Raw genomic sequence first — 26,955 nt, forward strand, 5'->3', positions numbered from 1 at the left:
GCGGCGCCCCGTGCTGTAATTTTTGCAGATCGCAATTAAACGCCCTGGATGGGAGCAGCCACCGTCCCGCTGTCCCGGGGCAGCGCCTCCGGGGCCCCCCCGGCAGGACCGGGATGGGGCAGGGGGAAAAAAGGGCCAGCAGCAGGGGCCGTGCTGCCCGCAGAGCTGTCCCCAAAAAGCGCTGTATCCAAATCCTGGACGGCGGGGACAGCTCGGTGCCACGGGGGGGCGGCCCGGGAGCCTCACGGCCCCTGGCTGCCGTCGCCCCCAGCCCACTCGGGGGCGCTCGGGGTGCCGGAGCCGAGCAGGGGCCGCGCCCCGGGGACACCGGGGACACCGGGGACACCGGGGCCGGGAGAGGAGCGGCACGGCCCGGGGGGGCGCACCGGGTGTCCCCGTCCCTAATCCACGGGGGCGCAGCGCGGGGGTCGCGCTCCGGTCGCCTGCACCCGGGAGGGGCGGGGGCGTTACCGGGAGGGGCGGGGGCGTTACCGGGAGGGGCGTGGCCTCACCGGGAGGGGCGGGGCCTCGACGGGGCGGGGCGCGGCGCGCACCCGAGCTGAGCGCGGCGGCGGCGGCAGCCCCGGCTCCGGGAGCGGGACCGGGAACGGGACCGGGAGCGGGACCGGGAGCAGGACGGGCCCCGGGACGTGCCCCGGGACGGCGGCCGAGGTGAGAGCGGAGCCCCGGGGAGGGGTGGAGGGGTGCACGGAGCTCCCGGGACCGGTACCGGGCTGCCCAACTGGCCGGTCCCTGCCCGGGGCAGCCGGTGCTGCGGGGGTCCCTGCGCCGTGCTGGCCCCGTCCTGGCCCCGGGTGCTCCAGGAGGGGGTCCTGGGTTGGGGATGAGATGTCCGGAGGGGTGGGAAAGTGACAGCGGGGTGCGGGGAGGGTCGGGTCGGGGCGGTGTTGGGGTGCCCCGGGTGCACCCCATGGAGGTGCCGCCCGATGCGGGGCTCTCGGGGGGCTGCCGGGGCCCCGCCGCCCCCCGTCCCAGCAGCGAGGACACGGGGCCGTGGGTGGCTGCGCTGCGGTGTGCCCACGCCTTCACACCTCCGCCACTTCCCGTCCCCAGTGTCCCCAGTGTCCCCAGTGTCCCCAGTGCTCGGGGACGGCCAGGCCAGCTGTGGGACCCAGGATGTGCCAGGGAGCAGCTCCCGGTGCTGCCAGAACCTGCAGGGAAACCCTCACCACTTGGGTACTGCGTGTGGCAGTGACCCGGGATGCTCGGCTCCCCAGGGGCCTGGTGCTGCCCTGCTCAGCGCTGGGACCTCGGGGTTCACCAGCAACTGGTCCCAGTGCCCGTGTGCAGGGTGTCCTGGGACCAAGGCAGCGCTGTGCACGTCCCCTGCAGCGCGGGGGCCGTTTGCTTCCTCCTTCGCTGTCACCGCCTGCACCCTTCTCCTTTCCCCTGTGCTGAGGTCTCCACCGGACAAAGGGAAGTGTCTGTCCTGGGGGGGTTTCTCCCACGCTTGCTGCTTCTGGCAGCACGTTTTCCTGCTGATGTCTCCTTGGGGGAGCTGGGGATAGCTGAGCACTTGGATTCATCCTGGGCTGGTGGCTGCCCCGCTGGTGGCAGCTTCACCCCGCAGGGCACATTTGGGGGGCTGCACTGAGGGGTGTCAGCCCACAGCAGCACCCAGGTCTCCTCTCGCCTTCTCCCCGGCCTCTCTGGGCTTCCACCCCATGGGGTCAGTGCCCGGATGAGCTCCCCGGGCCCCTGCTGGCCCTGGCCACCCTTCTGTACCCATCCCCAGGTCTTGGCGGGGCCCTGCCCACAGCACAGCCATTCTCTCGGATGTGGTCTTGTCCTGGGCTGCACCACTTTTCATTTCCCTTCTTTAAAAGAAAAAAGAATAACAGTGCTGATAACCCTGCTGAGCTCCGAGCACCAGGTGACACCGGAGCGGCGCTGCCCTACTGCAGAGCTCAGCCCCAGCACCCCGGGCAGGGAAAAATTTTTTGGGGAGCAGCTGCGGAGCTGCTCCATGGCACCCAGCCTGTCCCAAATTCACCTCCTGCAGTGACTTTTTCTACACTTTTTTTTTTTTTACACCACAAGATCCCTTTTCCTTCTCGCCCCTTGACACCCCTGCCGGGCTGCCCACGGCTCCGACCGACCGGGTGCGGGTGCTGTGCGTGGGGCCGGGGGAGCGGAGCCCACCCGTGGGAGCGGGGGCCGTGGGCAGGAGCTGCTGGCGCTGGGCTCTCTGCTCTGTCGCAACGGCTCCACTTCCCCTGCCCCCCTTGACAGGATGGGTTGCGTGAAGTCAAAGGAAGCTGACATCCAAGACAAGGTGATAAAAACGGACCTCGAGCCCGGCCTGCAGCCGGGCCGCTACGTGAGGGACCCCACGGCTGACAACAAGCACGTGAGTGGGAGCTGCTGTGCCCCTGCCGGGGGTGGGGGGTCTCAGGGCCCCGGAGCCACCCGTGCGGGCTCTGGAGCTGCGAGAGCACCGAGCATGGGGCTGGCCGAGGGCACTGGGGTGGGAGCACAGGGTCTGGTGGAAATAAAGGGATTATGGAGAAAGAGAGAGGAAAATGAGGGTGGTGGGGAGGGAGACAGGGAGATGCCGGTGCAGTGCCGAGACCCCCGCGGGGTACTGGTCTGTGCCACCCGTGACTCCCCTCTGTTTGTTGTCCTTTCCAGCACAACGCCTGCGGTGCCGTGCCCCTGCCCGCGGATGGTGAGTACGTGTGGTCCTGTGGGGGTGCGCAGCCGGTCCTCAGCCCAGGATGGAGCCCAGCTGGACCTGGCAGCTCTGGGCTCCCTCCGAGCACGGCACAGCCACGGTGTGGGGTGGCAGGGACCTGGTCCCATCGCAGGGACGGGTCCCCAGGAGCCCCTCTCGCCACAGGCCCGGGGGACAGCGTGGTGCTGGCGCTCTATGACTACGAGGCGCTGCACGCCGGGGACCTGAGCTTCAAGAAGGGAGAGCGCCTGAAGGTCCTGGAGGAGTAAGTGTCCCCTGCCGCAGGGCGTCCTGAAGGCTCGCGTGGCCCTGCTCGCTGTTTTTCTGGACTTTGCCCATTTTGCTCTGTGCTGTAGCGTGCCAGTGACCGCCCACCGTCAGCTCGCTCACCGCTGAGCCCAGCGCTGCGACGCTGGCACGAGGGAGCTGCTGGTGCCCAGCACTGACCCGCTGCCGTCTTTATCCTCAGGAAGGGGGAGTGGTGGCAGGCACGGTCGCTGGTGACAGGGCACGAGGGCTTCATCCCCAGCAACTACGTGGCCCGAGCCAACTCGCTGGAGACAGAAGAGTGAGCGTCCCCCCCGGGGCCAGCCCGTCCTGCGGCTCCCGCATTGCCCAGTTGTGGCCGTCCCCCCTCCTGCCCCATGTCCCTGCCCTGTGGCGGGGGCTAACGCCCCCCAGCCCACGCCACCCTGGCTCTCTGGTCCCTGACGGAGGTCGTTGTGTGCTCTGCTCCTGCCCCAGGTGGTTCTTTAAGGGCATCAGCAGGAAGGACGCGGAGCGGCTGCTGCTGGGCCCTGGGAACGTGGTCGGATCCTTCATGATACGGGACAGCGAGACCAACAAAGGTACCGAGAGGGACCCCACAGGGTGAGGACAACCCTGGGAGGGCTTCCCTTGTGCAGATCTGCCTGGGTGAGGGGCTCAGGGCCCCCCAGGGGGCTCTGCTTTGCTGCCGGGCAGGAGCTGGGGTCCAGGGATGCGCCCGGTCCCTCCGAGGCTGCCTTTGGTGTTTGGGGCTCAGCCCGGCCTCATGCTGGGGGTGAGGGGGTGGCGGTGGCAAGGAGGGGACAAAGCTGCTCCAGTGGCTCTGCCGGGCGGTGCTGGGACCCCTCACGGGTGTCCAGGAGCCAGGGGGGGCACTGCCCCATGCCCTTCCCCGAGCAGGCTGCTACTCCTTGTCGGTGCGGGACGGGGACACCCTGCAGGGAGGCAGCGTGAAGCATTACAAGATCCGGACGCTGGACGGCGGTGGCTTCTACGTCTCCCCGCGCAGCAGCTTCGACACGCTGCAGGAGCTGGTCGAGCACTACAAGGGTGAGCTCCAGGGGTGTTGCTCCAGCACGACCCTGCCTGGCACCGCCGGGCTCCGTGCGGCCGCTCGGCTTCTCCTCGTGGTGCCACAGCAGCGGGTGGCGGTGCCCCAAATTCCTGCAGTGCTCAGGATTGCCCGTCCCCAGGCTGGAACCGTGGCTGTGCCGTGTCCCAGGCTGTGGTGCTGGTGTCTGACACCGGGTCGTGCCCTGCACCCATGGGGGCCGTGGTGGGCTCTGCGCTTCGCAGCACGAAGCCCGGCTGACGGCACTCGCTGCTCCCCGGCAGGGCAAAGCGACGGGCTGTGCCAGAAGCTCACCTACCCCTGCTGCACGCCCAAACCCCAGAAGCCCTGGGAGAAAGATGCGTGGGAAATCCCTCGGGAGTCTCTGCAGCTGGAGAAGAAGCTGGGAGCGGGGCAGTTTGGAGAAGTGTGGATGGGTGAGAGCGCGGGGAGGCGGCTGGGAGGAGGAGGAAGGCGGTGGGGAAGGAGGAAGGGCGAGGGGTGGGAGAGGAGGTGGAGGGGTAGCGGGGTTGGGGGGAGAGCCCTGTGAGCAGACAGCGAGGAAAAAACTGGTGGGAGGAGAGAGGGGCACTGGGAAGTAGTGGTGGCCCCGTCCTTCCCGCGGGGACAACCCGGGGCTGCGGGTGGTCTCCAGGTCTCTGCCTGCAGGAGGGGGGGGTTTGGCTCCACAGCCCAGTGCTCCCAGTGCGGGGTGCCTGGGGAGGGCTGGGCACCTTGGGGAACGACCTGCGTCCCCCCCCCTCCCCAGCTACCTACAACAAGCACACCAAGGTGGCGGTGAAGACCATGAAGCCCGGCAGCATGTCCGTCAGCGCCTTCCTGGAGGAGGCCAACCTGATGAAGGCCCTGCAGCACGACAAGCTGGTGAAGCTGCACGCCGTCGTCACCAAGGAGGAGCCCATCTACATCATCACCGAGTTCATGGAGAAAGGTGCTGCCCTCCCCATCCCCGGGGGGGACGTGGGCTCTGGGGGGGACGTGGGGACGGCCCTGGGAGAGGAGGGATGGGGACAGGTGGAGGAGGAGGGGACAGGATGGGATCGGTGCTGCCTGCGGGTGGGTTTTGGAGCCGGGGAGCCCCAGAGGGTCCCGGAGCAGCATCGCAGCCCTGGCTGAGCTGAGCCCTGCGCCCTGCCTGCCCACAGGGAGCTTGCTGGATTTCCTGAAGAGTGAGGAGGGGAACAAGCAGCCTCTGCCGAAGCTGATCGACTTCTCCGCCCAGGTGAGAAGGGCACAGACCTCCCCTGGCTCCCTGCTCCAGCTCCTGGGACACGGGGCCAGCTTCTGGCACCCCAGGGTTTGCAAACCGAGCTCGAGCCCCTCAGATCCCCCTGAGAGCTCTTCTCCAGGCGTTTGGGGGGCAGTGTGAGAGCAGCCCTCTTGCAGCTCAGGCAGGAAGACCTCGCTGCCTGCAGAGCCCCCCGGGGACAGGCTGGGAAATGTGGGGAGGGGGCTGGTGAGGGTCACGGTGCCGTGCGAGGCAGCCCGCTGCGTGCTCCCAGTGTGGGAGCAGGTGTGCAGGAAAGGAGAAGTTTGTGCTTCCTCCCCGTTAACCCGGTAGCTGCAGCCAGCACCGGGCTGTGCCCAGCACCCCGAAGCAGAGCAGACCCTCTCGGGAGCTGGGAAGGCTCCTCCGTTAGGGCCGAGGGTCTCTGCCCAGCGACCCCACAGCCATGTGGGGCCCGCAGCACAGCTCTGCTTTTTGGAAGCCACGGGGTGAAGGGCCGGGGCTGCTCAGGTTTGCACGGTGCTGCCTCCAGGACACCCCGGCTCGGGCTGGCGTGGGCTCCCCGGGGAGCAGCAGTGTCAGAGCTTTGGCCTTGTGTGCATCGCTGCTGCTGTGACAGTTCCCCGAAAATAGTGCTCGGTGCGATGCAGCCCAGGGGACAGCCTTCACGAGGGCACTGCAAAGAACATAACACACTATTTTACCCCACGGCACTGCCTATGGGAGCTTTATGGCAGTAACGACACTCAAAATCATCTTCCAGCCACGGGCTGGGGGAAGGCATGTGGAGAGGAAGGGGTACTCTGTAAAAACAGTGTCAGGGATATTTTCAGGAGCCGATTTTGGGTACAGCTGAGTGTGCTCCTGTACATCTAGCTTCGCGTGTGCAATCATTTGTGCAACCACTGTCGTGTCGCTGCCGCTTCTGCAGCGCTCGCAGCCGGTGGCCGCAGCCAGCGACCACGGAGCTGAGCTCGGTGAAATAATTCACGGAGGAACCTGAGCAACAGCAGGGCCCAGGAGCAGGAGGTTTAGAACCAGGTCTCCGGCTCCTGGAGCCGGCTGGGGCCGTGCCGAGCAGCGAGGCAGGCGTGCAGCCATCTGCTCCCGGTGGGCTCCCCCCTCCGTGCCTCGTCCCCGGCTGCAGCACCGGGGCAGAGCCCCCAGCACCGGCACGAGGGCAGCAGCCGGTGAGCCCGGTGCCCGGGCTGGGGCTGAGTCACTGCGAGTAAAACCGCCCGAGGCCCTGGAAGTGATCCTTCCGCTCTCGCCGTGCCGCTTTACTTCTGTATTTCATGGGCTCTGCACCTTGCCCCGGTCCAGCCTTGCGGGTGCAATGATGGGGCTGACTTCAGGCTGCTCTCAAAGCCCTCAGGCAACTCCCTGTCCTCGCCCAGGGACCATCACGGGGCTTTTCTGTCCTCCCCAGAGAAGCTCTGTGCTGCTGACGGATTCCAGCTGCAGCAGTGGAAGTCCATTTTTGTCCCCTGGGCAGAGTGGCTTGCCCAGCTTGACCGGTGTCAGCTCCTCGGACACGGGCTCTTGCTGCTTTTCTCACATGTGGCCTTAAATGGGTCGCGCTGGCCTGGCCACCCAAACCCCTGATTTCTTTCAAGGGTTTCCCTGTGCTGGGAGTGGTCCCCACACAGCAGCCGATCTCGTTTCCACTGTGGCCGCCCCGTGCTCTGCCACGGCTCAGCCGCCTTTGGCCCCGCTTCTCTTGTACCTGCCAGAAGCAATTCAGCTCTTTTCCATTCCCGGCAACAGCCACTTTTAGGGTTTTTGTGTTGTTTCAGACAGCCCCCTTGCCTTTTTTCTCTTTCTGCTTTTTGCAGATTGCAGAAGGAATGGCTTTTATTGAGAAGAGGAACTACATCCACAGAGACTTGAGGGCTGCCAATATTCTAGTGTCAGCAATGCTGGTGTGCAAGATCGCAGACTTCGGCCTGGCCAGGGTCATTGAAGACAACGAGTACACGGCCCGGGAAGGTAGGGGAGCTGCTGTGGGATTCTGGCCGCTTTCTGAGATGCTGAAGGGTTGTGGGATTCCCTTAAAGCCACTTAAAATGCGCAGCTTTGGCAGCCAGGGCCCAGGGAGGGACATACTGCACAAATGGCCAGACGAGTGGAAGCTCCTCGCATTTGCATTGCTTCACATCTTCCTGTTTGCTTCTTGTTCCCCATATTTCACTACGAGTTTCTCAGCATTTGGGTGATAGCTCACGCTTCTCGTTGGATCTCTGTGTCCAGGTGCCAAGTTTCCCATTAAATGGACTGCACCAGAAGCCATCAATTACGGATCTTTCACTATAAAATCAGATGTCTGGTCCTTTGGGATCCTCCTGACCGAGATCATTACCTACGGGCGCATCCCGTACCCAGGTATGGAGCCGAAATGCGCCCTCTAATCTGCTGCCAAAAGACGTGCTCCGTGTTCCGGGCCCCAGCTGTGGGACCTGCTTCTCCGTGAGGTTGGGTCACTGGGAGCAGCGGCAATGGCAGGAGATTTGAACCTCACACTGGGCGCAGAGCTGGAAGGTCTCTGGACAGCACACAGATCTGTGCACACCACCAACCCGTGCTGCCCTGCTTCCTGCAGATTAAGCGAGTTTGGAAGGAGCACAGGAGCTCAGGGCTGATAGCTGGGCCAGGTGTTTTGGGAAGGCTCAAACAATCTGTAAATCGACATCATGAGGAGCCACCCTGCACTGTACACTGATTCTCTGGTGCCTTTTTTCAATGGAAAATGATTCTGCACGAGGGCGTTGCCACAGGCGGTCAGTGAAGGATGTGGGGTGGCTTAAAGGGCTGTGAGGGAAGGACGGGCCCTGCCATGGCACTGACGTGTTTTTATCAGTGACGCTGGAAGGAATGGCTCATTAGAGACACAGCAGATGGAGAAATGCCGCCTTTATTTGGGGAGAATTTACACAAAACAATTACAATTCCCATCTGATCTGCTCAAACGGGTACAAACCCACACGCAGCAAGTGTCACACCAGCCCAGTTGTTGGCGTCTTTCCCTCAACAGGAGCAGGGGCTCCCCTTCCCCTGCTCCTTTTCTCCCTAGTGACAGTGGCCAAAGGGAGGGCGTTGGGTTTTATTTCTTCCTTGCCTTTTAAAGAAATCAGTGACCAGCTGTGGGACATTCACCCATTCTGCTCCACTTCCCCAGGGATGTCGAGCGTGGAGGTGATCCGGGCCCTGGAGCGTGGCTACCGCATGCCCCGCACGGAGAACTGCCCCGAGGAGCTGTACGACATTATGCTGAGGTGCTGGAAGACCCGGCCGGAGGATCGCCCCACCTTCGAGTACACGCAGAGTATTTTGGAGGATTTCTTTACTGCCACGGAGGGCCAGTATCAGCAGCAGCCGTAACGCAGAAAGTTTGGTGGAAAAAAAACAGACAGCCCTGCAGCGAGCACATGCACCCTGCTCTCCCCTGTCCCGCTCTTGATCTGTGCACACCTTCCTCGTCTGCTGGCCTGGCCCAGAAACCAAAGACTTCCTGAGGAGGCTTGGTTAGGAGCAAGGGCACGATGAAGCAGCGCTCCGGCCACCCCCGGGGCTGCCAGGCCGGGGATGAGCGAGGCAGGGCTGTGCCTTGTGCCTTCCACACGTGCCAGACTGCGGGGCAGCAGCCCCCGGGCCGTGCCTGCTGGTGGGTGTCCAGCTGCTGTGGGAGCACCACGCGAGGAGGGCTGTGGCCACGGCTGCTTCGGCTACAGAGGGAAAAAAAAAAGAAATAGGTTTTTTGAGCCGTCTGAGATCTTATCGTGCTGTTTTGCAGAAGTAGGTGCTTGTGCTGCACCGTGCTCGCTGAAAAGCTGCCCTGTCCTGGGTGTGCTGTGCAGTGCCCCCCGCCCGCACAACCCAGCCACCCGTGCCCCTGTGCTGGTGAAATCCCCAGGGTGAAATCCCCAGGGATTGCCACCGGGTGCTGCCCTTTGGCACCTCAGCTCGTCTCTGTCTCAGGGAGCTTGGCTTGAAGCGTTACTGCAACGAGCCTCTCCCAAAGCCCTGCTGTTTTTTTTTATTATTATTATTATTTTGTACTTTTTTTTTGGTACTTTTTTTTGTGGTACTTATCTGTTGCGTGCAAATTTCGGTGAGCTACTTCAGCAAGGAGGGCAGCATGTGTTTCAGGGAGTAGAAACGCATATACTTTTAGCTTTTTAGCAATGTGCTGGGTCTAACCCTGCCGCTCTGCCCCCAAAAAACCTCCTTGAGCCCTCCCTGGAGCCTGGGCCCTGCTCTGGGGCTGCTCCGCTCTGCTCCAGCACCTCTGCCTCGCCCACAGCTGTCAGACCTCAGCCCCTCTGCTTTGCATTGCCAGCCCCGAGCCACACGTCCCTTCCCCGCTCATTTCATGTTTTTGTTCGTTTTTCGTGTTTCATGGCGGGGCGTTTAGGGAAGAGGAATAGAGGAAGTCATGCTTTTAAAGGCCGTTCTTTACTTCCAACACCGACCTTCCAGGACTGATTATTTTTTCCTCATTTAAACAGACAAACCCCATTTTTCTACGCATTTACATCAGCTTCGAGAAGCTTTTTTTACACTCAATAAAGTATTTTAACAGCCCCAGCCTTGCAGCGCTCCCGGTGACAGCGGGCCCAGAGCTCTCCCCGCCACCCGGAGGCGCCTCCTCTCGGCTGCAGACGGAGCCTCAGCCCCCGGGGCCTTGCCAAGGCCTCCCCCGGGGTTGCTGCCGCTGCCGGTGCCTCCCGGGGCCGTCCCGCGGCGCCGCGATCCGGGGAGGGCCGGGCCGGGCCTGGCTGTGCCGCAGCCCCGCCGCCCGCCCAGGCCTCGGTGCCCACGCTCGGGGCTCTGCCCTCAGCAAAGATGGCGGCGAGGCCCTCGCGTCACGCCCAGCACCGCCCCGGTTCCCTCCTTCTCCTCCTCCTCCTCCTCCCCCCGCCGCCGTTCCCGTTAGCGCCGGGCCGGGCCCCGCTGTTGGCGGCTCCAGGCCGGGCCGGGCCGGGCCGGGCCGGGCCCGCCGAGGCCGCTGTCGCCATGGCAACCGGCCCCGCAGCCAACCGCTCGCCGCTTCCGCTGACGTCAGCGCCGACACGTGGATCCAAGATGGCGGCGGCGATGGTGAGCGGGGCGGCGGGCACCGAGCGGGGCCGGGACGGGGCCGGGGGGGGGCGAACCGGGCCGGGACCGGAGGCACAGAACGGGACAGAACGGGACGGGGACGGGGGCGCGGAGCCGGTTGCAGCCCCGCCGGTTCCCCGAGGCAGCGCCCGGGGTCGGGCCGAGGCCTCGCAGCCTCCCGGTGCGGCCCCGGCCCGGCCCAGGCCCGGTTCGGCGGGGAGGCCGCGGGCGGCCCCGGGCACCGCGGGGGGAGGCTGCCCCGGCCCGCTGCGGCTTCTCAGCGGGGCCTCTCGCTCCTCCACCCCCGGTGCCGGTCCCGAGCCGTGCCCCGGGGTTGTGCCCGGTAGGGGAGGCCCCGGCGGCAGCGCCCCGGGGAGCAGCGAGCGGCCCCGGAGCCTCCGGGGGAGGTTTCCGAGGAGGAGGCGCCTCAGGAGCGGGGTTACGGGGGGAGGACGGGGGCTGCTGGCCGGCCCCGGGCTGCGGGGAGTCCCGGAGGGGAAACCCGGGGAGAACCGGAGGGGTCAGGGCGTGGGGTGCTCGGTTTTGGGCAGCGTTTCGCGGTGCTGGATCTGTCCCCGGCAGGGAGGAGGCAGGGCCCGAGCTCGTTCCGAGAGCTGCAGGGGTTTCTCCGGGGGATCTCCCGGTGTCCTGCTGTCATACGAGGGGCAGAGGCTGCTCGCAGCCCTGCTGGCGTCAAAGGGGCTCTGAGAGATGGGTGTGAAAGCAGCGCCTGGCTCCTTCCCAGAGCCTCTCAGTGCCTCCTCTGAGCGCCAGCAGGCAATAATAAAGCTGGGCCTGTGCTAACGGCCCTGAGGGACACCCGAGGAGGCAGGCTGGCACCTGGCAGGGCGAGGGGTGGGCGCTGCCAACATCCTGATCACCGAGCTGATGCTGATCGAGGAGCTTGGGGTGCTGGTGTCTGTGGGGCTGTGTTTCCTGCCCTGTAGTAGTGGGTGATTCCCTTCGTTCCTTTCTGATCTCATATCAAAAAGTCTCGGTAATTGGACCAGGTCCTCAGGGCGGTGTGGATCTGCCCGGAGGGGCCATGCACAGGTCGTTTCCCCCCGGTTTTCCTCAAAACCGAAAGTTAGCAGCCCTCGGTTTGTACCTTGTGCCCTCTGTGGAGGAGATGCAGCCTTATCTGGCATCTCATTCATACCGTGTCCGCTGCTGTCGCTTCCTGCTTCCTTTTCTCCCTGTTAAGCAAATCCTTTGCTGTGTTCTCACCTTCCGGGGTGAATTATCAACCAGTGAGCCAGCCCAGACAGTGCCAGGCGTGTCACCAGGCTGCAGGGGGCTGGATCTTGCTGCTCGAAGGCTTCTTTGTGTTGGCAGCACCTAGAAAACGTCTGCCAGGAGCCAGGCAGGGGCACCCGGCTGCGCTGGGTGATGCTGAAGTGCCTTGGCAGGGTGCCTCGGGCTCCTGGTTGCCCCTTCCCCTAGAGAAACTTTGGAAACTTTGGAATTCGGACTCTGGCACTGGCAGAGCCTGCGAACTGTGCATGTGTGTGGTCACAGAAAGGTGTCTGGGGGGGGGGGGGGGGGGGTCTTCAGCTGGGTCCGGCTGGGGTGTAGTGTGACAACCCCGCTTTTTTGGCAGCGTTTGGTAAGGCTTCTGTGAGTCTTCAGAAGAAAAAAAAAAAAAAAAAAAGGCAGTATTTTTAAATCTTTCTTAATGAGATAAATCAAAGAAACTGTCCAGGAATTGTTTGCAAATGCTGAGTCTGATAATTATCAATGAACAGCTTCTTGGAAGGGTTTCTGTGCGAGCTGTTGCTGCCTGTGCGTAGGACAAGAAACACTGAGAGAACGGCCGCAAGGAAGGCTCGAGTCAAACCACCCTGACTGAGAAGCGCTTCCTTCCAAAGTTAATCACAGGGATGGATTTCCAAAGGGGATTGCCCGTCATGTTTTCAGCACTGATAGAGGTCCCCAGGCTTCGGGAGGGCTGGATTTCATGCGATGGGACGAGGCAGTGCCTGTCGCTGCTGAGAGGGTGGCCTCGTGCTCGTGTGGTGCCCTGTGGTGAGGTGCTGGCTGCTCTCTCGGCTGTTCCCCTGGGCTAACTGTCCTGGTCTGGAGTTGTGCGTGTCTGCTGTGCTGCCTGTTCCTTCCTTGTACAATTCCCTGGCACCTTAGAATAAAGACAGCTACCTGAGTGATTTTTCATGCAAGCTTTTTGAACCGTACAGAGTCGGGGAAGGCCACGAAGGCAGCGTCCTGCCTTCTGAAGTCTGCGCCTCACCGGGGCTCTGGGACTCAGCTAAAGCAGGGCTGCGAGTTGTGATCTTGCGCAGGAGAGGATCTGCCCTGCAGGCATCTGAAATGAAACAACTGCCGGGGGAGGCTCGGGAGCTGTGCAGGTGTTTGGGCACGTGCCCACGTTGCCACCCTCACTGCTGGAGGAGCAGCTCGTCCGTCAGTCTGGGAGCTCAGATCCTGCTCGGGAAGGCTCCGAGCTTCTCCCCGCACGTGCCCTGCCAGGCAGAGCTGGCTGCAGAGGAGCCCTTGTTGGAAACGTTCCTTCGAATTTCACTTTCAAAACTCGGCCCCACCTGTTGCGTAGCAGTGTTCCCGTTTCTTGTCACCAAATGTTTTTTCTTGGCAGCGCTCTCCACAGTCTCCCTCTTTGCCTTTTCTGCTGCTCGGTGCTGCCTGAGTCATCGTCATCTGCGTGCGGAGAGCCTGATTTCTGCCAGAGGTGTCATCGCAAACTTCATCTTCCACATGCCCGTGTGGCTCTGAGCGCCTTCCAAAGCTCTGTCCTCGTTTTTGCCATCCTGCAAGCTCTTTTTTCCCTGACGCTGAGCTGTGTTGTGGCCCAGAGGGGCAGGGAGAAAAGAGTGGGATGGAAGGAGAGGCGATGTGCCCAGCCCCTGCTGAACCACCCCACGGGCAGCCGTGTGGGGCAGCCCCAGAGCTGCTGCTGGGCAGGGTAATCCCGTGCCAGGCTTGGTGCCCAGTTCTCCACGGGGTTGTGCCGCTCCTCATGAGTGTGCTGGGTGGGTGGGAGTAGAGAAGTCAGATGACAGCCTGCAGAGTGAAACGCTACAGCTAAACGCATCTTCCCTGCAGCTCAGCAAAGCCAGAGCTTTTCCTGAGTGCGGGTGAAGAACCAGGCAGAGTGGAAAGTGACCCAGTGAGAGTCACAAAACGAAGTGAAGAAAGCTTTCCTGAATTTGGGCTTTTAATCCGTCGGCCTTACAGGTTTTGTAACGTCTGGGGTTAATGCTTTCAGTGTTCTTGCCCATATCTAATATTTCTCTGGTGTTTATTTTGCTATTTTAGTATTACATAGATCTATATTTTAGTGTTAATATAAAAGTATGTTAATATTTCTCCTCCTTCTTGCAGGAAAGGCTAAGGTGTTTGCTGGTCTTGCTGTTGTGGCTTCGTGGTACAGATTCTTTCTATGTGCCTGGTGTGGCTCCTATCAACTTCCATCGGAATGATCCTGTGGAAATAAAGGTGGGAGGAACCTGGATCTGGTTGTTTGTTTTGTGTAGTTTTTTATTCCTTGTTTATATCAGCATAGCTACCTGGGACAGGCAAGTCAAACTTTGGGATCGATCCTGTTACTAAATTTTGGTGCAGATTATTTCTCTTTTTTACCTTCATGTAGGGTGTTGGGGATAAGCAGCCCGCAAGTGCTCACTGTTGTCACCTCACCCTGCAATTCCCAGCATGATTCTCTTTCTTGTTTCTGATTTCTTCTACCGAATCCCTTCAGCAGTTGCCCCGAAGTCCTCAAGTTGTTGCTCTGTTTGGCCACAGAGCGTGCTCTTTCTGCACTTTTGAAGCAAATTTAACCAGATTTTTTTTCGGGCACCATACTGACTCCCACAATACTCATGGAGGATGAGCCTGAGGATGGTAGGGTAAAGCAGCAGTCGAGTCAGACTCTTTCAGTGCTCTCTTCTACCCAGTTTGCACATGGAATGTCTTCAAGTCAAGTGGAATCCATGCTAAGCCCTTTCCAGGAGCAGGCATTTGTCCTTGAGTGTTGGGACCTTCCAGCCCAGGCTTGCTGCAGAGCTGTTCCCCTACAACGTTGCTGGTAGTCAATGATGGAACCACTGCTTCTGTGCAGGAGGAAGCCAGGCCTCGCTTCCAGACAGCAGCAATTTATAGCCCTTTTCATTTATTTTTCTAAAGCTGTGGCCTCTTGTCTCAGCAAAATCCAGCACCCTTGGGGCTGCTGAGGTTTGATGCTCCCACGTGAAGCCCAGCCCGACACAACTTGCTCTCTGGCTGCAGGCTGCCAGACCTTGGCTATTTTTAAGCAAATGCGATTTGCCTGTGGCTACAGTGAGCTTCCTGGAAGAGGGGGTATTGGAGGGGCTGGTCTCAGAGGGATTTCATCAGCCAAATGCTTCTTCAAGTGATAAGGCAAGTCAGCGTGCTTGCCAGCGGCTCTTCCAATAAAGGAGCTTGGCTGCACTACAAAACACTCCTGTTTTTCTGAGCAACTGTGGCCTTGGCCATCGTGGTGTCTGTCCGCGCTTCCCTTGTGCCGTGTGATTTGTGGGAACTCTCCAGAATTGTTTGGGTTTTGTCACTGCCCTTTGTCTTCCCAATCTGGTGGCCCTCTGGCTTTTCTTCCAGTGACAAAAATTGCGCAACTCTTTGTGTAGCTGGAGGCCAGACCTCTAGGTCTGGTGAAATGTGATTTATTTTTTTTTTTAATTTTATTTTTTTAGGAAATAACTACAGTCTCATATGAAATTTGATTCTTGAATCTATTTCAAGCTCTTTGTTGTTTTGTGGGACTTCACCAAGTCAAAAAACTTGTCAAAATAAAACGAAATCTGCCATGCTTCTTTCTTCAAGGGTTTCTCTGTGATTGAAATGCCACCCAAAGTTTTAGGGTAGAGAATGTGTGACTAGGAACTGTGCAGGAGGAATATCTGTCTCCTTTCTTACAAAAGTGAACTTACAAGAGGTGTGTTTACCAGAGGGCAGGAAACTGAGCCCTGTCATGGGGATAATCCTTCCTTTCTCCCTCCAGGCTGTGAAGCTCACCAGCTCACGAACGCAGTTACCGTATGAGTACTACTCGTTGCCCTTCTGCCAGCCCACCAAGATAACGTACAAGGCTGAGAATCTCGGTACGTATCCTCTGAACAGCATGCTCCCAGCAACAAACGGGCTGCTGCTCATGAGCTGGGATTATATCTAAAGGAGGAAAAGGAATTGCAAGCATCCTCTCTAATACACTGTTTGTGGAGAGCCTGCTCCCTCTATTTCTTTATACGCTGGCAGTTTGCAAACTGGGATGTCCGTATGCTGGAAAAAGGAAACAACTTACTTGAAGGAGGGAGCAGTTAACCAGTCATACGTAGTGCTTGGTACTTCCAACAAAGGCAGCTGCCCTGCAATTTTTTCTTTGCATCTGTGGTAACGAAGCAGACTTGCTCTCATGACCCGAGCTGTACAGTGCTCTGCAAACCGGGTGGCAGGATCAGTGGCAGGAAGCCTGGCAGCCTTAAACCCTGCTCCTATTCTCCTGTTTTCCAGGTGAGGTTCTCCGGGGGGATCGAATTGTAAATACACCTTTCCAGGTTTCCATGAACGTGGAGAAGAAATGTGAAGTTCTTTGCAACTTTCCCAACAAGCCGGTCACTCTGACCGTGGAGCAGAGCAAGCTGATCGCCGAGCGGATCAGGGAGGATTACTACGTCCACCTGTGAGTCACCTGGAGCAGGGGTTTGTGTCTGGGGATTCTGTGCTGTGGACAAATTTGATCTGAAATATGTGCTTTCAGCATTGCTGATAACCTCCCTGTGGCCACACGGCTGGAGTTTTATTCCAATCGTGAGGAAGAGGAAAAGAAGAAGGAGAAGGATGTGCAGTTCGAGCATGGATACAGGCTTGGGTTTATGGACGGTAACAAGGTAGAGAATCTGGGTGCTGCTTGAGGGGTCTGTAGAGGAGTGGTGGGAGTCTCTCAGAGCATTGGAAATCCACCAGAGAGCATCAGGGTTACAAATGCAACCAACATTTTTGTATAGAATAGAAATACAAGAGGTATTCTGACGGAAGAGAATGAGGGCAGGTGCTGGAATGCTGGTATGACAACCAGAGCTCCTAGCATGGAATTGCCATAAGGCTTTGGATGTACCTGTGGAGTGGTTTCCCTACAGTAGACCAAAGGTGTTGTACCCCAAAGCCTGGCTGATCTTTAACAATCTTGGAGCATCTTGTATTAAAAAAAAAAAAAAAACACTGCAGTATTTATTAGTGTTTATTCTAACATTTATTAGTAGATTGGAATGTGGCTGGAAGTTTGATTTGGAAGGTGGCAATCTGAATTCCTTCAGTGCAGAGCAATTGCTTGTGGGTGAAAGAAACCTAATTACCAAAGGGGAGCAAAGGGTATGGGATATTAGAAAGTAAAAGCACTGGCAAATTGTAAAAAGAAAAAAAATATCCTGTTTGTAACCATCTAGAAGAAGCTTCTTAAGTTTGCAAATGGAAATTTAGCATGTGTATTCCTGCAGATATATTTTTTTAAATGGTGTCCCTTAAAGATTGTCTGTATTTGACATAACTGATTTATCTTCTTAACATAGTCAGGATCTCAGTTGCACACATGGCTCTGATTGCTTGAGTATAAGTTCTTACGGGTGAATGAACTTTCTGTGCCTGCAGAGAGAGCTGCTGCACTTTGTTCCTGCCGTAGGTGATGTAAGAGCTTTTTGAAAGTACAAGCTTAGGGCAGCTGTGAGCACCAGCAGGCTGATTAATATTTATCTGTTAGAAAAAAGCAAGCAGGAAACTCGAGGTTGTAGCTACTGAGGTCCTTCCAACATAAATTCTGTGGTTTATTTGCCACTGAAGTCTCCCCTGAGTGCAAGGTTGAGATGGATCTCAATGGAACGGTATTGTCTGGGCCAGAAATAGACTGGGACCTCGTCACTGATGCTGGGAGTGTTTGAGGTGTCACCTCTTCAATACCTGTGTTCTCTCCTCTTGTTCTTTTAAACTTGGCAGTGTGAGCTTGATCTCGCCCTATGGCACAATGTATCTGGGAACAGTGGGAGTCTTCCCTTTTCTGCACTGAAACTGCTTTCTCCAGTTGCTTCTAAACTTTGCTTGTTCCTCTCTCGGGTGGCTAACGTTATATTTAATGTCAATCTGTTTTAGTTCTACCTGCACAACCACCTCTCCTTCATCCTTTACTACCACAGAGAGGATGTGGAAGAAAACCAGGAGCCCACCTACAGGGTTGTGCGCTTTGAAGTGATTCCCCAGAGTATAAAACAAGAAGGTGAGTGACTTTTAGGGAGGGGAGCAAGGGAAAAGAATGTCTTGCAGGCTAAGTGTTGAACACACGCCGATGTACCAGTGCCAGTTGTTACTTCCTTGCCTCAGGGCACGGAAAGGAGGGGGTCTGAACTGTAAGAACAATATTAGCTGTAACAATAATATCTTTCCATAAAATTTGTTTATGCTGTTCACTACTGATTGGAAGAACAGTTTTGCAAACTGCAGAGCAGCTGGGAAAGGAATGAATGTTTGCCCTGCAGTATTTGGAGGAATAGTGGCACAGTGCCTTGAACTTGGGGCCAGGCTGATCAGCGGGAGAGGTGGTGCCTCAGGGAAGGTCTGACCCAGTGTGTGCCTTGTTTTCTGTTACAGACTTGAAGGCTGATGAGAAGGGGATGTGCACCCTACCTGAAGCCACAGGCTCTGCCCCTCAGGAAATCGATCCCTCTAAGGAGAACCAGATGCTCTTCACGTACTCTGTCCACTGGGAGGTGAGGAAGTAGTGGGGAGCTGGCTGGCAGCTAACTGCCCCTGCCTGGCATGGGCTGGCAGTTCGTGCTCCAGGTATTTGTCACGGCTCTTGTGGAACACATTGGGAAGGTGCTGGTGTGAGAAGACCCGGGGCAATGATAGGTCCTGGGGTGTCCAAAGGGCTCCTGCTCACACCGTGCTGTTCTTTCAGGAAAGCGACATTAAATGGGCCTCCCGCTGGGACACCTACCTGACCATGAGCGATGTGCAGATCCACTGGTTTTCCATCATCAACTCCGTTGTGGTCGTCTTTTTCCTTTCGGGTGAGTGAGATGTGTGGGCTGAAAAAGGCTTTACCGTAAGTGCAGGGAATTGTCTGGAAGCCTCAGTTGCCTGTAGCTCAAGGAGGAAGTGTCCACGGCTGAACCTGTTTGGAAAGGGCAGGAAATGAGCATTAACATGTATAAAACCTCCTGGTTCGGGCAGTACCCTGTGGGGTCAGGCTGCTACCCGCTTTTGTGCTCTGACTGGGGTAGTTGGGGGAGTAGAATGCTTGATGTGTTTTTTTTTTATTTTATTTTATTTTATTTTTTTTTTTATGTTTAAAAAAGCAAAACCAGGAAAGCCACAGTGCCTTGTTCATGCTGGAATTCTGCCTTCCCTACTCCCTGGGGCTTTGTTTCTGTTTTTGCTGTAGGCTGGGGCAGAAGAGTAATGATTTAAGACTTCCTCTCCTAGCCAGAGCTGTGTGGTGGTGGGATGAGTGTGGTGGCACAGCACGAGAGCAGCAGGGCCACACAGGAGCCTCTGAGCTAACCTGTACTTGTTTTCAGGTATTCTCAGCATGATCATCATCCGCACCCTCCGGAAGGACATTGCCAACTACAACAAAGAAGATGACATTGTATGATGTGTTTGTTCTTGGGGCTGGGATCACAGAGGGAGGGAAGCAGAGATGAGCAGGGATTTGCTTTGAAGATGTGGCTGTAGTATCTCTTCCCACCTTGCCTCCCATTTTTCTTTGAACCCTGAAGATTGGAGAGGTGGTTCTGTAATGTGCTCTCAGGACGCTTCCCATCACTGGAAGTATTCAGAGTCAGGATGGGGCCCTGAGGAACCTGATCTAACGAAAGATGTCCCTGCCTATAGTAGGGGGATGATGCAGCTGATCCTTAAAGGTTCTTTCAAACTGTTCCATGATGTGGTTCTGTGATAGCCTTTGCCACTCTGTATACAACAGCAAATTGCCAGTACAGATGTCTTTGTACCGAGGTAATGGCTGCTGACAGTTCCATAAACGTGCCCTGGCATTGGCAGTTCAGGTCTTAACTGACTGAAGTGCAAGAGAAAAGAAATTTGTTAACTAAATGATAGGAATCTGTAGAACTAGTATAAGGAAATTAGGCTCTTGGGGTGGCTGTGATGGGACCGTTATTTCCACTGCTAAACCATATTTAAATACCTTCTCTTCTTGTTGCTACAGGAAGATACCATGGAGGAATCTGGTTGGAAACTTGTGCACGGAGATGTCTTCAGGCCTCCACAGTATCCCATGATCCTCAGTTCCCTCCTGGGTTCTGGAATTCAGCTCTTCTGTATGATCCTGATCGTCATCTGTAAGTGGCACGTGTTGCACGGAGTGGCCGTAACAAGAGGAGCAGTGCTCAGGGGTGTTTGCAGCTCCAAACTGCAGCTTCAGTCTAGGCTCACCTTAGCTTGAGTGAAGTCACATGAGTCTGCTTCCTGATGGAGGCCATACCCTGTGCTCAGCATTTCTGAGTTTCTAGACAGATGCCTTCAGCTTGAGAGATGCTTTCTGAGTTTGTATTTTCTGTAATCAAGATATGAGAGGCAGGGATTCTGCAGAAACAGGCACCGGGTGGTAATGGGCTGAGAGACATTTGCATGTGTGCTTTGCCTTCTGAGCTGCACCTGCTCAAATCTCTGGGCAGTGAGGCTAAAGCATGGTCTGTAGCTTGAGAGCAAAGCTGTGACTTTCTCTCTGGCCAGTGCTGGAGGCTGTGGGTGCGTTATGTTATGCTTTGAAGGAAATGAGGTCTGTGCAGGAGGCGGCGATCCCAGGCGGCTGCATTCAGCCTGTGGGGTGGCCCCTGGCCTCCAGGTGCAGGCTGGCACGTGTGCATCAGAGCCATTGTGCTCTGTCCTGGTTTTCCTCCGCAGTTGTTGCCATGCTGGGGATGCTGTCACCTTCTAGCCGGGGTGCACTGATGACTACTGCCTGCTTCCTCTTCATGTTCATGGGGTAGGTGTCACTGCTTTCCACAAATGAACTGTCCTGCCTCCACCTGCCCTCCCTTTCCCCAGCAATAAAAGCTCATTTTCTTTGTCTTGGCTTGTTTCTGTCCAGGGTGTTTGGTGGGTTCTTCGCTGGCCGCTTATACCGGACTCTGAAAGGACATCGGTGGAAGAAGGGAGCCTTTTGTGTGAGTTTTTGGTGTTCTGTGCTGCCTGTCCAGGTTGACGATGGCAAGGTCTGGGGTTAATTTCCCCATGAATTTGTGGGTGGCTGGGTGCACGCTGGCTGGACCTGCAGAGATTCTCTGTGGGTTGAGTCCTCGTAGCTTTACATGAAAGGGTAAACACCAGAGCATGTAGTGCTGCAAAGCAAGAGGGTTGCCTGAGATCCTCATCTGCTGCGGGAGCAGAAGGGATGCTTTCTCCACGTGTGCTTTGTCCCAGCAGTGGACTCATTAAAAGAAGCATCTGGTTAATGTTCCGTGTTTTCTCTTACCCTGCGTTTGCTCTTGCAGACAGCTACCTTGTACCCGGGTGTCGTTTTCGGTATCTGCTTTGTCCTGAACTGCTTCATCTGGGGGAAACACTCCTCTGGAGCGGTAGGTACCTCCTCCATCCTGGGAGCCTGCTGGAGTGGGAGGCGGGTGACTGGGCTGTTGGGGAGTTTCACAGCACCTCTCTCATGTGGGTGCCAGTGCAGTGAGTTGGGCCGGCCAGTGACTTCAGTCTCCAGGGCAGATGAACTTGATTTTTTATGACTCCGTGTGATTCCAGGTGCCTTTCCCTACCATGGTGGCCTTGCTCTGCATGTGGTTTGGGATCTCTTTGCCCTTGGTCTACCTTGGGTACTACTTCGGGTTTCGCAAGCAGCCGTATGACAATCCCGTGCGGACCAACCAGATTCCCAGGCAGATCCCGGAGCAGAGGTGGTATATGAACAAATTTGTCGGGTGAGTGATGAGTGTCTAGGAAATGTGGTGAGTTAAGCCCCATCCCCTCAGTTCTCTTAGGCTGCTGACCGTCACCTTTCTGCTGGTGTCCGGACACAGCCAGGTCACAGAGGTGTTTTCTTGAGTAATGCAGTATCAGAGGCTTAATCTTGACGTGATTAATGTGCCCAACAACAGGAGCAGCTGTGTCATTTACTGCATGAAACTTATTCTAGCAATCTGGAGCTGTAGAGCTTCTGTTAGGAGTGCTCTGGGTGGTTACAGGGAGCTTCTAATGGCCAGACAGTTATGCTGTGCTGCTTACAGTTTCTCTTTCTTGCTCTGCAGGATTCTCATGGCTGGTATTCTGCCTTTCGGAGCTATGTTCATTGAACTGTTCTTCATTTTCAGTGTAAGCATTTAACCCACTTCATTCTTGAATAGGATTCCTCTAGTGCCAAAGCCAGTATGCCTCTGAAAGGGAGGGAGAACCCACCTGGAGCAATTTCATACTCCTGTACTTACTGGAGGGGCTGACAGGTTCCCTCCGGGTCTTTCAGTGTTGTTCCTAGAGAGAGCTGGGCTGTGGGTCTCTGCAGACAGTCTTATGGCTGACAACACCTGGAGATGTCTGCAGAACCTTCTTTTGAAGGATGGTGCTGAAGATAAAGCTCACTGTAACATTGTGTCAAGGAGGGGACCCGACCTTAAGATGTTCAGCTGCTGATTTCTCACCCTTCTGTGGACATGGAGGAATTTGCTGCTCCATTGCTCGGAGAATGAAGGGGGGTGAGCAAGCTGCCTCACAGCTGTCTTTGGGTATCTTTTTGCAACCCAGTCCATTTGGGAAATTCACTTGAACCTCATCTCTACGGGGCTGAGGGTCCCTCATTTCTTTTTCTTATGTTAGCTGGAAGAAGTTAGTCTCACATTTGCCAATTGATTACAGAAGCGTGGAAACATTTTTTTGCTCTGTCTTTGTTTCAGGCAATCTGGGAGAACCAGTTCTATTACCTTTTTGGCTTTCTCTTCCTGGTGTTTATAATCCTGGTGGTATCCTGCTCACAAATCAGCATTGTCATGGTGTACTTCCAGCTTTGTGCTGAGGTGAGGTTTCCCTTGTCATAGTTTCAGTAGCTCAGGGTGCACGCTCGTTCCTGACAAAGCACAGGTCACGTTATTGCTGCTGCTTGGCAAAAAATCTAGCACGGCCCAGATTTGTGGGTGTGATTGTTCTTTACACCTCTAGACTTTAAGGAGAGTTGAAGCTACTTGACATCTAGGCTGGGAACTGTGGTTTCATGCAGGCAATTCTGCTGGGAGCAGAGTATTTTGAGCTGACATCTCTTTCCAAAGAAACCATTTAATTCCATCTATGTCTGAAGAGAAATGCGGGGCCAAAGGCTGAGCCATGGTCTCTGGTAGCAAGTGCTGTGATGCTGACCTGGCATGTTTCACTGTCAGTTTTCTGTCCTTGTTTGGAAATAATTCTGTGACAAAGTAGCTCCCCATGCCCAAACTGTGGTTTTCCTTTGAAGGAAAATGGGTAATGCTCTCCCAGTCCCAAAAAGTTCACAGCTCCCCTGAGCCAGTGGAAGTGGTGATGCAGAAAAGAGAAGGCTGTGGAATAATGCTGAGGCTTTTTACCCTGTCAGGATTACCGCTGGTGGTGGAGGACCTTCTTGGTGTCTGGAGGATCTGCCTTCTATGTGCTCATCTATGCCATCTTCTACTTTGTGAACAAGGTACTGTCACCCCTCTCGTATCAAAGTGACACTTCTCTAGGAGAGATTGTTGGATCCGGGGAAGGAAATGGCAGGGCTGCCCAGTGCGAGTCCGTCCCTGTGCTAGCACAAAGCAGCTGAGCAGCCAGCTGTGCTGATGGCATTTCCAAAGCAGGGAGCAGGATTTAAGGACCTGAAGCCCCTGCCTGAGGGACCTGTGTGGAGTGATCAGTTAGCAGCAGTGGTCCCCAGCCCCTCTCTTGAAGGGGACTTCTCAGCTGAACAATAATGCACTGAGCAGAGGGGGTTGCTTCTACTCTGAATGCCCCTTGTAGAGGATGTTGGCTGGTGTGGGAGCTGATTCGTGCTACCTCTGAACATGATTTCACTTATTGTTGACTCCTCTTCTGTTTTAGCTGGATATTGTTGAGTTCATTCCCTCCTTACTGTACTTCGGCTACACCGCCCTTATGGTCCTGTCCTTCTGGCTCCTCACTGGCACCATTGGCTTCTATGCAGCCTACATGTTTGTCCGGAAGATTTACGCCGCAGTGAAAATAGACTGAAGATGCACAGAGCCAGCAGAAAGCAGACACCTCCGAATACACGTCCTCCCGGGAGCGAAGGAGACATCTTCTCCCAATTCTTTTAAGGAAACAAAATCCAGTGGGAGAGTGACAAGAGAAATAAATAACTCCTCATTTTGGAATGTAACTTTTGGCACAGTGTACATGGATTCTGGGCTACTTCTGGGGGGAAAAGGGGCCTGTAGATACCTTACATTTTAACTTTATTATCCTGTTCCAGATTTGAGGGAGTTTTTTAGCAGAGAAATATCCCTCTGTATAAGCAAACCCCTTTTTGCTAATTCATCTTTTTTTTTTTTTTTATGTTGATGATGAATGGATTTAAGACAGCAGTGGAAACACTTGTGAAAGCATTTTCTTCCAGCCCCTAGGGTGCTCTAGGATTCAGGGAGACTCTTCAGACAAGTATCAGACTGGATTTCTTTCCTGCCTTCACGTCTGCGCAGAAGAGGGAACTTGACTGTGGCAAAACAAAAAGGATCCTAAAGGCTCACCCAGCATGGGTCTGGCGTGCTCTCGCTGCAGAAGTCCTGGCATCAGCTTGTTTACAGCTCGATGGAGGTGCCCTTCGGAGCCTAGGAAGTGCAATTTCACCGTGAGAGAGCTGGAGAACTGCAACCCTCAGCATCATTTCTCCCAGCTTCTGGCCTTGGACAGCATGGGAGGGTGGGATTTCCTCTTTCGGGAGGCGCAGCGGGACGCAGCGTCCTGCTGGAAGCGTGCGGTCGCGCTGGGTGCTGGAACGCGCCGCTGGAAGGATGCGTGGGGGAACGGCCGGGGCTTGTGGTGTCCACAGCTCTCCTCCTGCCGGGTGAGGAAACGGGGCTGGCTTCCTTCCTTCCTGGGAACCCCACGGTTCTGGGAAGCCTGAAGTCGGCGCCGCCGTTGCGTTAGTGCCAAGCAACCTGATGCAGTGTTGGGCCTCGGCTGCGGCCGTGCAGAAGGGGCTGGGGACGGGGAGAGGCCCCGAGGAGTTCTCCCATTGCCAGAAGCGGGCTGCCTCACTGCCTGCCCTGTTCCCCAGCTGCTCTTGCTGCTCTCTTCTCCTCTCTTAGATTCTCTACCTCCAGGGAACAGAAGTTCACGCCCCCTCAGCTGTATTTTGTTCTCCACAATACGGTCTAAGTCCTCTGGGCAGCCAGTGTGGGCTCTTCTGCAGCAGGCTCCTCTTTTTCTGTGGCTTGATGCCTGAATAAGCCCCTGGGAAGATCTTTTTAAGCGAGGTTTGAAGTTTTATGTTGGTCATTTATGATGTTTACCAGTTAAAAACTTCCACGTTGCAGTGAAGGCTCCCTCCATCCCCAGAGTGGCTGGATTCAGTCGGGGCTACAGGGCAGAGGTGTGGTGGTTTATGAGATCTATAAAAAAAAATCTGGTTTTGCTTCTTCCTGTAGTAAGAAATGAGGCCTCCAGGTGACCGGCTGTCCCAGGTGACACCATTCCAACACAGCTGTCCCAAGCCCTCCCTGTTACCAGCACTGATGCATGCACTTGAGGGATTTGGGGCTGTTTTAATCCAAATTTGCTGTAAGAGTTTCCGCTGGGTCCGCACAGGGACCTGTGTCTCGTACTGATGGCCTTGCTCCCTGCAGGGAGCTGGCTTCACGGATGGTTTGATTCCTCCTCAGCCCCAAGTCTTTCTGGCCTTGCCTAATTTCCTCAGCCATGCGCCATGCCAAAGTCTGATCAGCCAGGAATCAAGGATGGAAAAAAGAGAGCAGGGGATGCACGAGCCAACTGTGCTGTGGAGTACTGCGTCGGGTCTGATTTAAGATCTTTGAGATTTTTTGTTTTTTGGTTTTTTTTTGCTATCCCCACCCGTGGAGAGGCTCAGCCAGCATTGATTTCTCTCCTTTCCCCCGGAGTGTTTTCTCTGTATTCTTTGTAATTTTTAATTAATGTATGTATTCTTTGTGCCCTACTGTAAATAAATCTGCCATTGTCCTGTTCTGGGTTCTCCCAAGCCACCTCTTTGATTTTCTTCTCGTAACGTTTAGCCTGCCGTGGCACCTCTGTGGTCTTTGTGTGGCTTCAGTCAGAAGCAGAGCCTGGAGCACGTTCCAGTTTCTTCCCTGATTATTTTTCTCCTGGTAAACTTGATGGAGCACTGAAGCTTCTCCCAGTGTGGCATGTCCTGTATTCTGCTGTGTGTTGTGATTAAAACGCCGCCGGTCGAGGCATTTTGATTTGTTCCTGGCTGTCGTGTGCTGTGCGGGAAGAAGGCTTTAGGCAACTCGGTTCTCTCGGCGTGCAACGCGCGGCTCGACTCGCGCAGCACCAAGGGCTGGAGCACCACGAGGGGACTGCCGAGGGCTGGCAGCGTGCGTGGCAGCTCCGTGGGGCTTTGGAGCAGTGGGGCTGGGAGCCTACAGCTGAGGGAAACGCCTTCCCTGCTCACATCCCTCCCATGGTGAGCCTACAGCTGAGGGAGCCGCGTTCCCTGCTCCGTTCTGGAGCTGTGCGGTGCTATCAGAAGGTGCCCCTCCACTGTTAGCTCTCAGCTCGGTGTTTTTACCACCAGCCCTTGTGTGTTTCTGCTCCGTGGGGCGTTTGTGGGCACAGCTCCCTTCAGAGGCGGTGGGTGCAGGAGGGGCAGCGAGCTCCCTTGGGATTTTTGCCCAGCAGAGCGATGGGGCGCGAGCAGCTCTGGCTGGGGGCACGTTATGGGGCTGCTGGTGGCTGCTGGAGGTCCATGACACTGATCAGCTGCCAAGGCCGGTGGGGAAATAGCTTAAATTTTTAATCAAAAATCACTGGAGCAGTCAATTCCACCCTTAAAAAGGGTGAAGGAAGACTTCAGCTCCACCAGCAGGACGATCTGTGCCGAGCTCGTTTTTCATTTTGAAGCAGACCGAAGTGTGCCGCTTCCTCCTGGGCTGAGACTGAGCACAATGAAGGCAGCAGCACTTTGCCAGGCTGCATTAAGAACAAAAATGAAATCGTACCCAGAAAAGCATGTGAGCAGTGAGAAATGACTGTCAGCTTTTAAACCACGGCCTGAGAAGAGATTTCTGTGAGGGCAGAATCCTTTTTTTTTGTCTCTGTCAAAAAGCCTCTGCAGCCGGTGTCAGCGAGGTGCTCGTGGCTTCAGCTCTAAGTTTTGGTGCTGGGTCCCCTGCCCTTGTGCAGGGCACCAAAGTTCCTGGCTGACGTTTTTCTCCTTGACACCAGATAACGGCACTGGCTGTTGCTGTGTCCCAGGCAGGATCCCTGTCCTTCCCTGGTGCTCTGCTCTGCTCGGAAGAGATTCAGAAGTCTGTGTGGATGCAGGTAGGAAGCTGGGCCTTTGACTTGCTTTGTGATTCTGTCTTTACTTTAAAACAGGCCAACCAAAAACCCCGTTCCCCTCCAAAACAACAC

At 56.2% G+C, this 26,955-nt stretch overlaps 2 protein-coding genes across 2 annotated transcripts; both read left to right on the forward strand.

Moving 5' to 3' along the window:
• Positions 1–113: 113 nt before the first annotated feature.
• HCK (HCK proto-oncogene, Src family tyrosine kinase) lies at positions 114–8,720 on the forward strand. The gene is given in 15 exon segments (XM_032198571.1): positions 114–215; positions 457–555; positions 557–672; positions 2,254–2,371; positions 2,653–2,689; positions 2,861–2,960; positions 3,165–3,263; positions 3,440–3,543; positions 3,863–4,012; positions 4,298–4,450; positions 4,783–4,965; positions 5,180–5,256; positions 7,098–7,251; positions 7,513–7,644; positions 8,438–8,720. Coding segments are annotated over 15 exon segments (1,827 nt in total). The 3' UTR covers positions 8,641–8,720.
• A 1,555-nt stretch (positions 8,721–10,275) lies between these two features.
• Positions 10,276–25,781, forward strand: TM9SF4 (transmembrane 9 superfamily member 4). Its single transcript, XM_032198373.1, has 18 exons — positions 10,276–10,359; positions 13,714–13,827; positions 15,368–15,467; positions 15,877–16,045; positions 16,124–16,253; positions 17,506–17,629; positions 18,001–18,119; positions 18,311–18,422; positions 18,933–19,003; positions 19,583–19,715; positions 20,281–20,362; positions 20,468–20,543; positions 20,871–20,954; positions 21,130–21,305; positions 21,633–21,696; positions 22,272–22,391; positions 22,940–23,029; positions 23,425–25,781. The coding sequence occupies exons 1-18, from the start codon at positions 10,276–10,278 to the stop codon at positions 23,572–23,574; spliced, it is 1,998 nt and encodes a 665-aa protein (XP_032054264.1). The 3' UTR covers positions 23,575–25,781.
• Positions 25,782–26,955: the final 1,174 nt, after the last annotated feature.

This window comes from Aythya fuligula, chromosome 16 (assembly GCF_009819795.1).
Source record: "Aythya fuligula isolate bAytFul2 chromosome 16, bAytFul2.pri, whole genome shotgun sequence".
Taxonomy (NCBI): Eukaryota; Metazoa; Chordata; class Aves; order Anseriformes; family Anatidae; genus Aythya; species Aythya fuligula.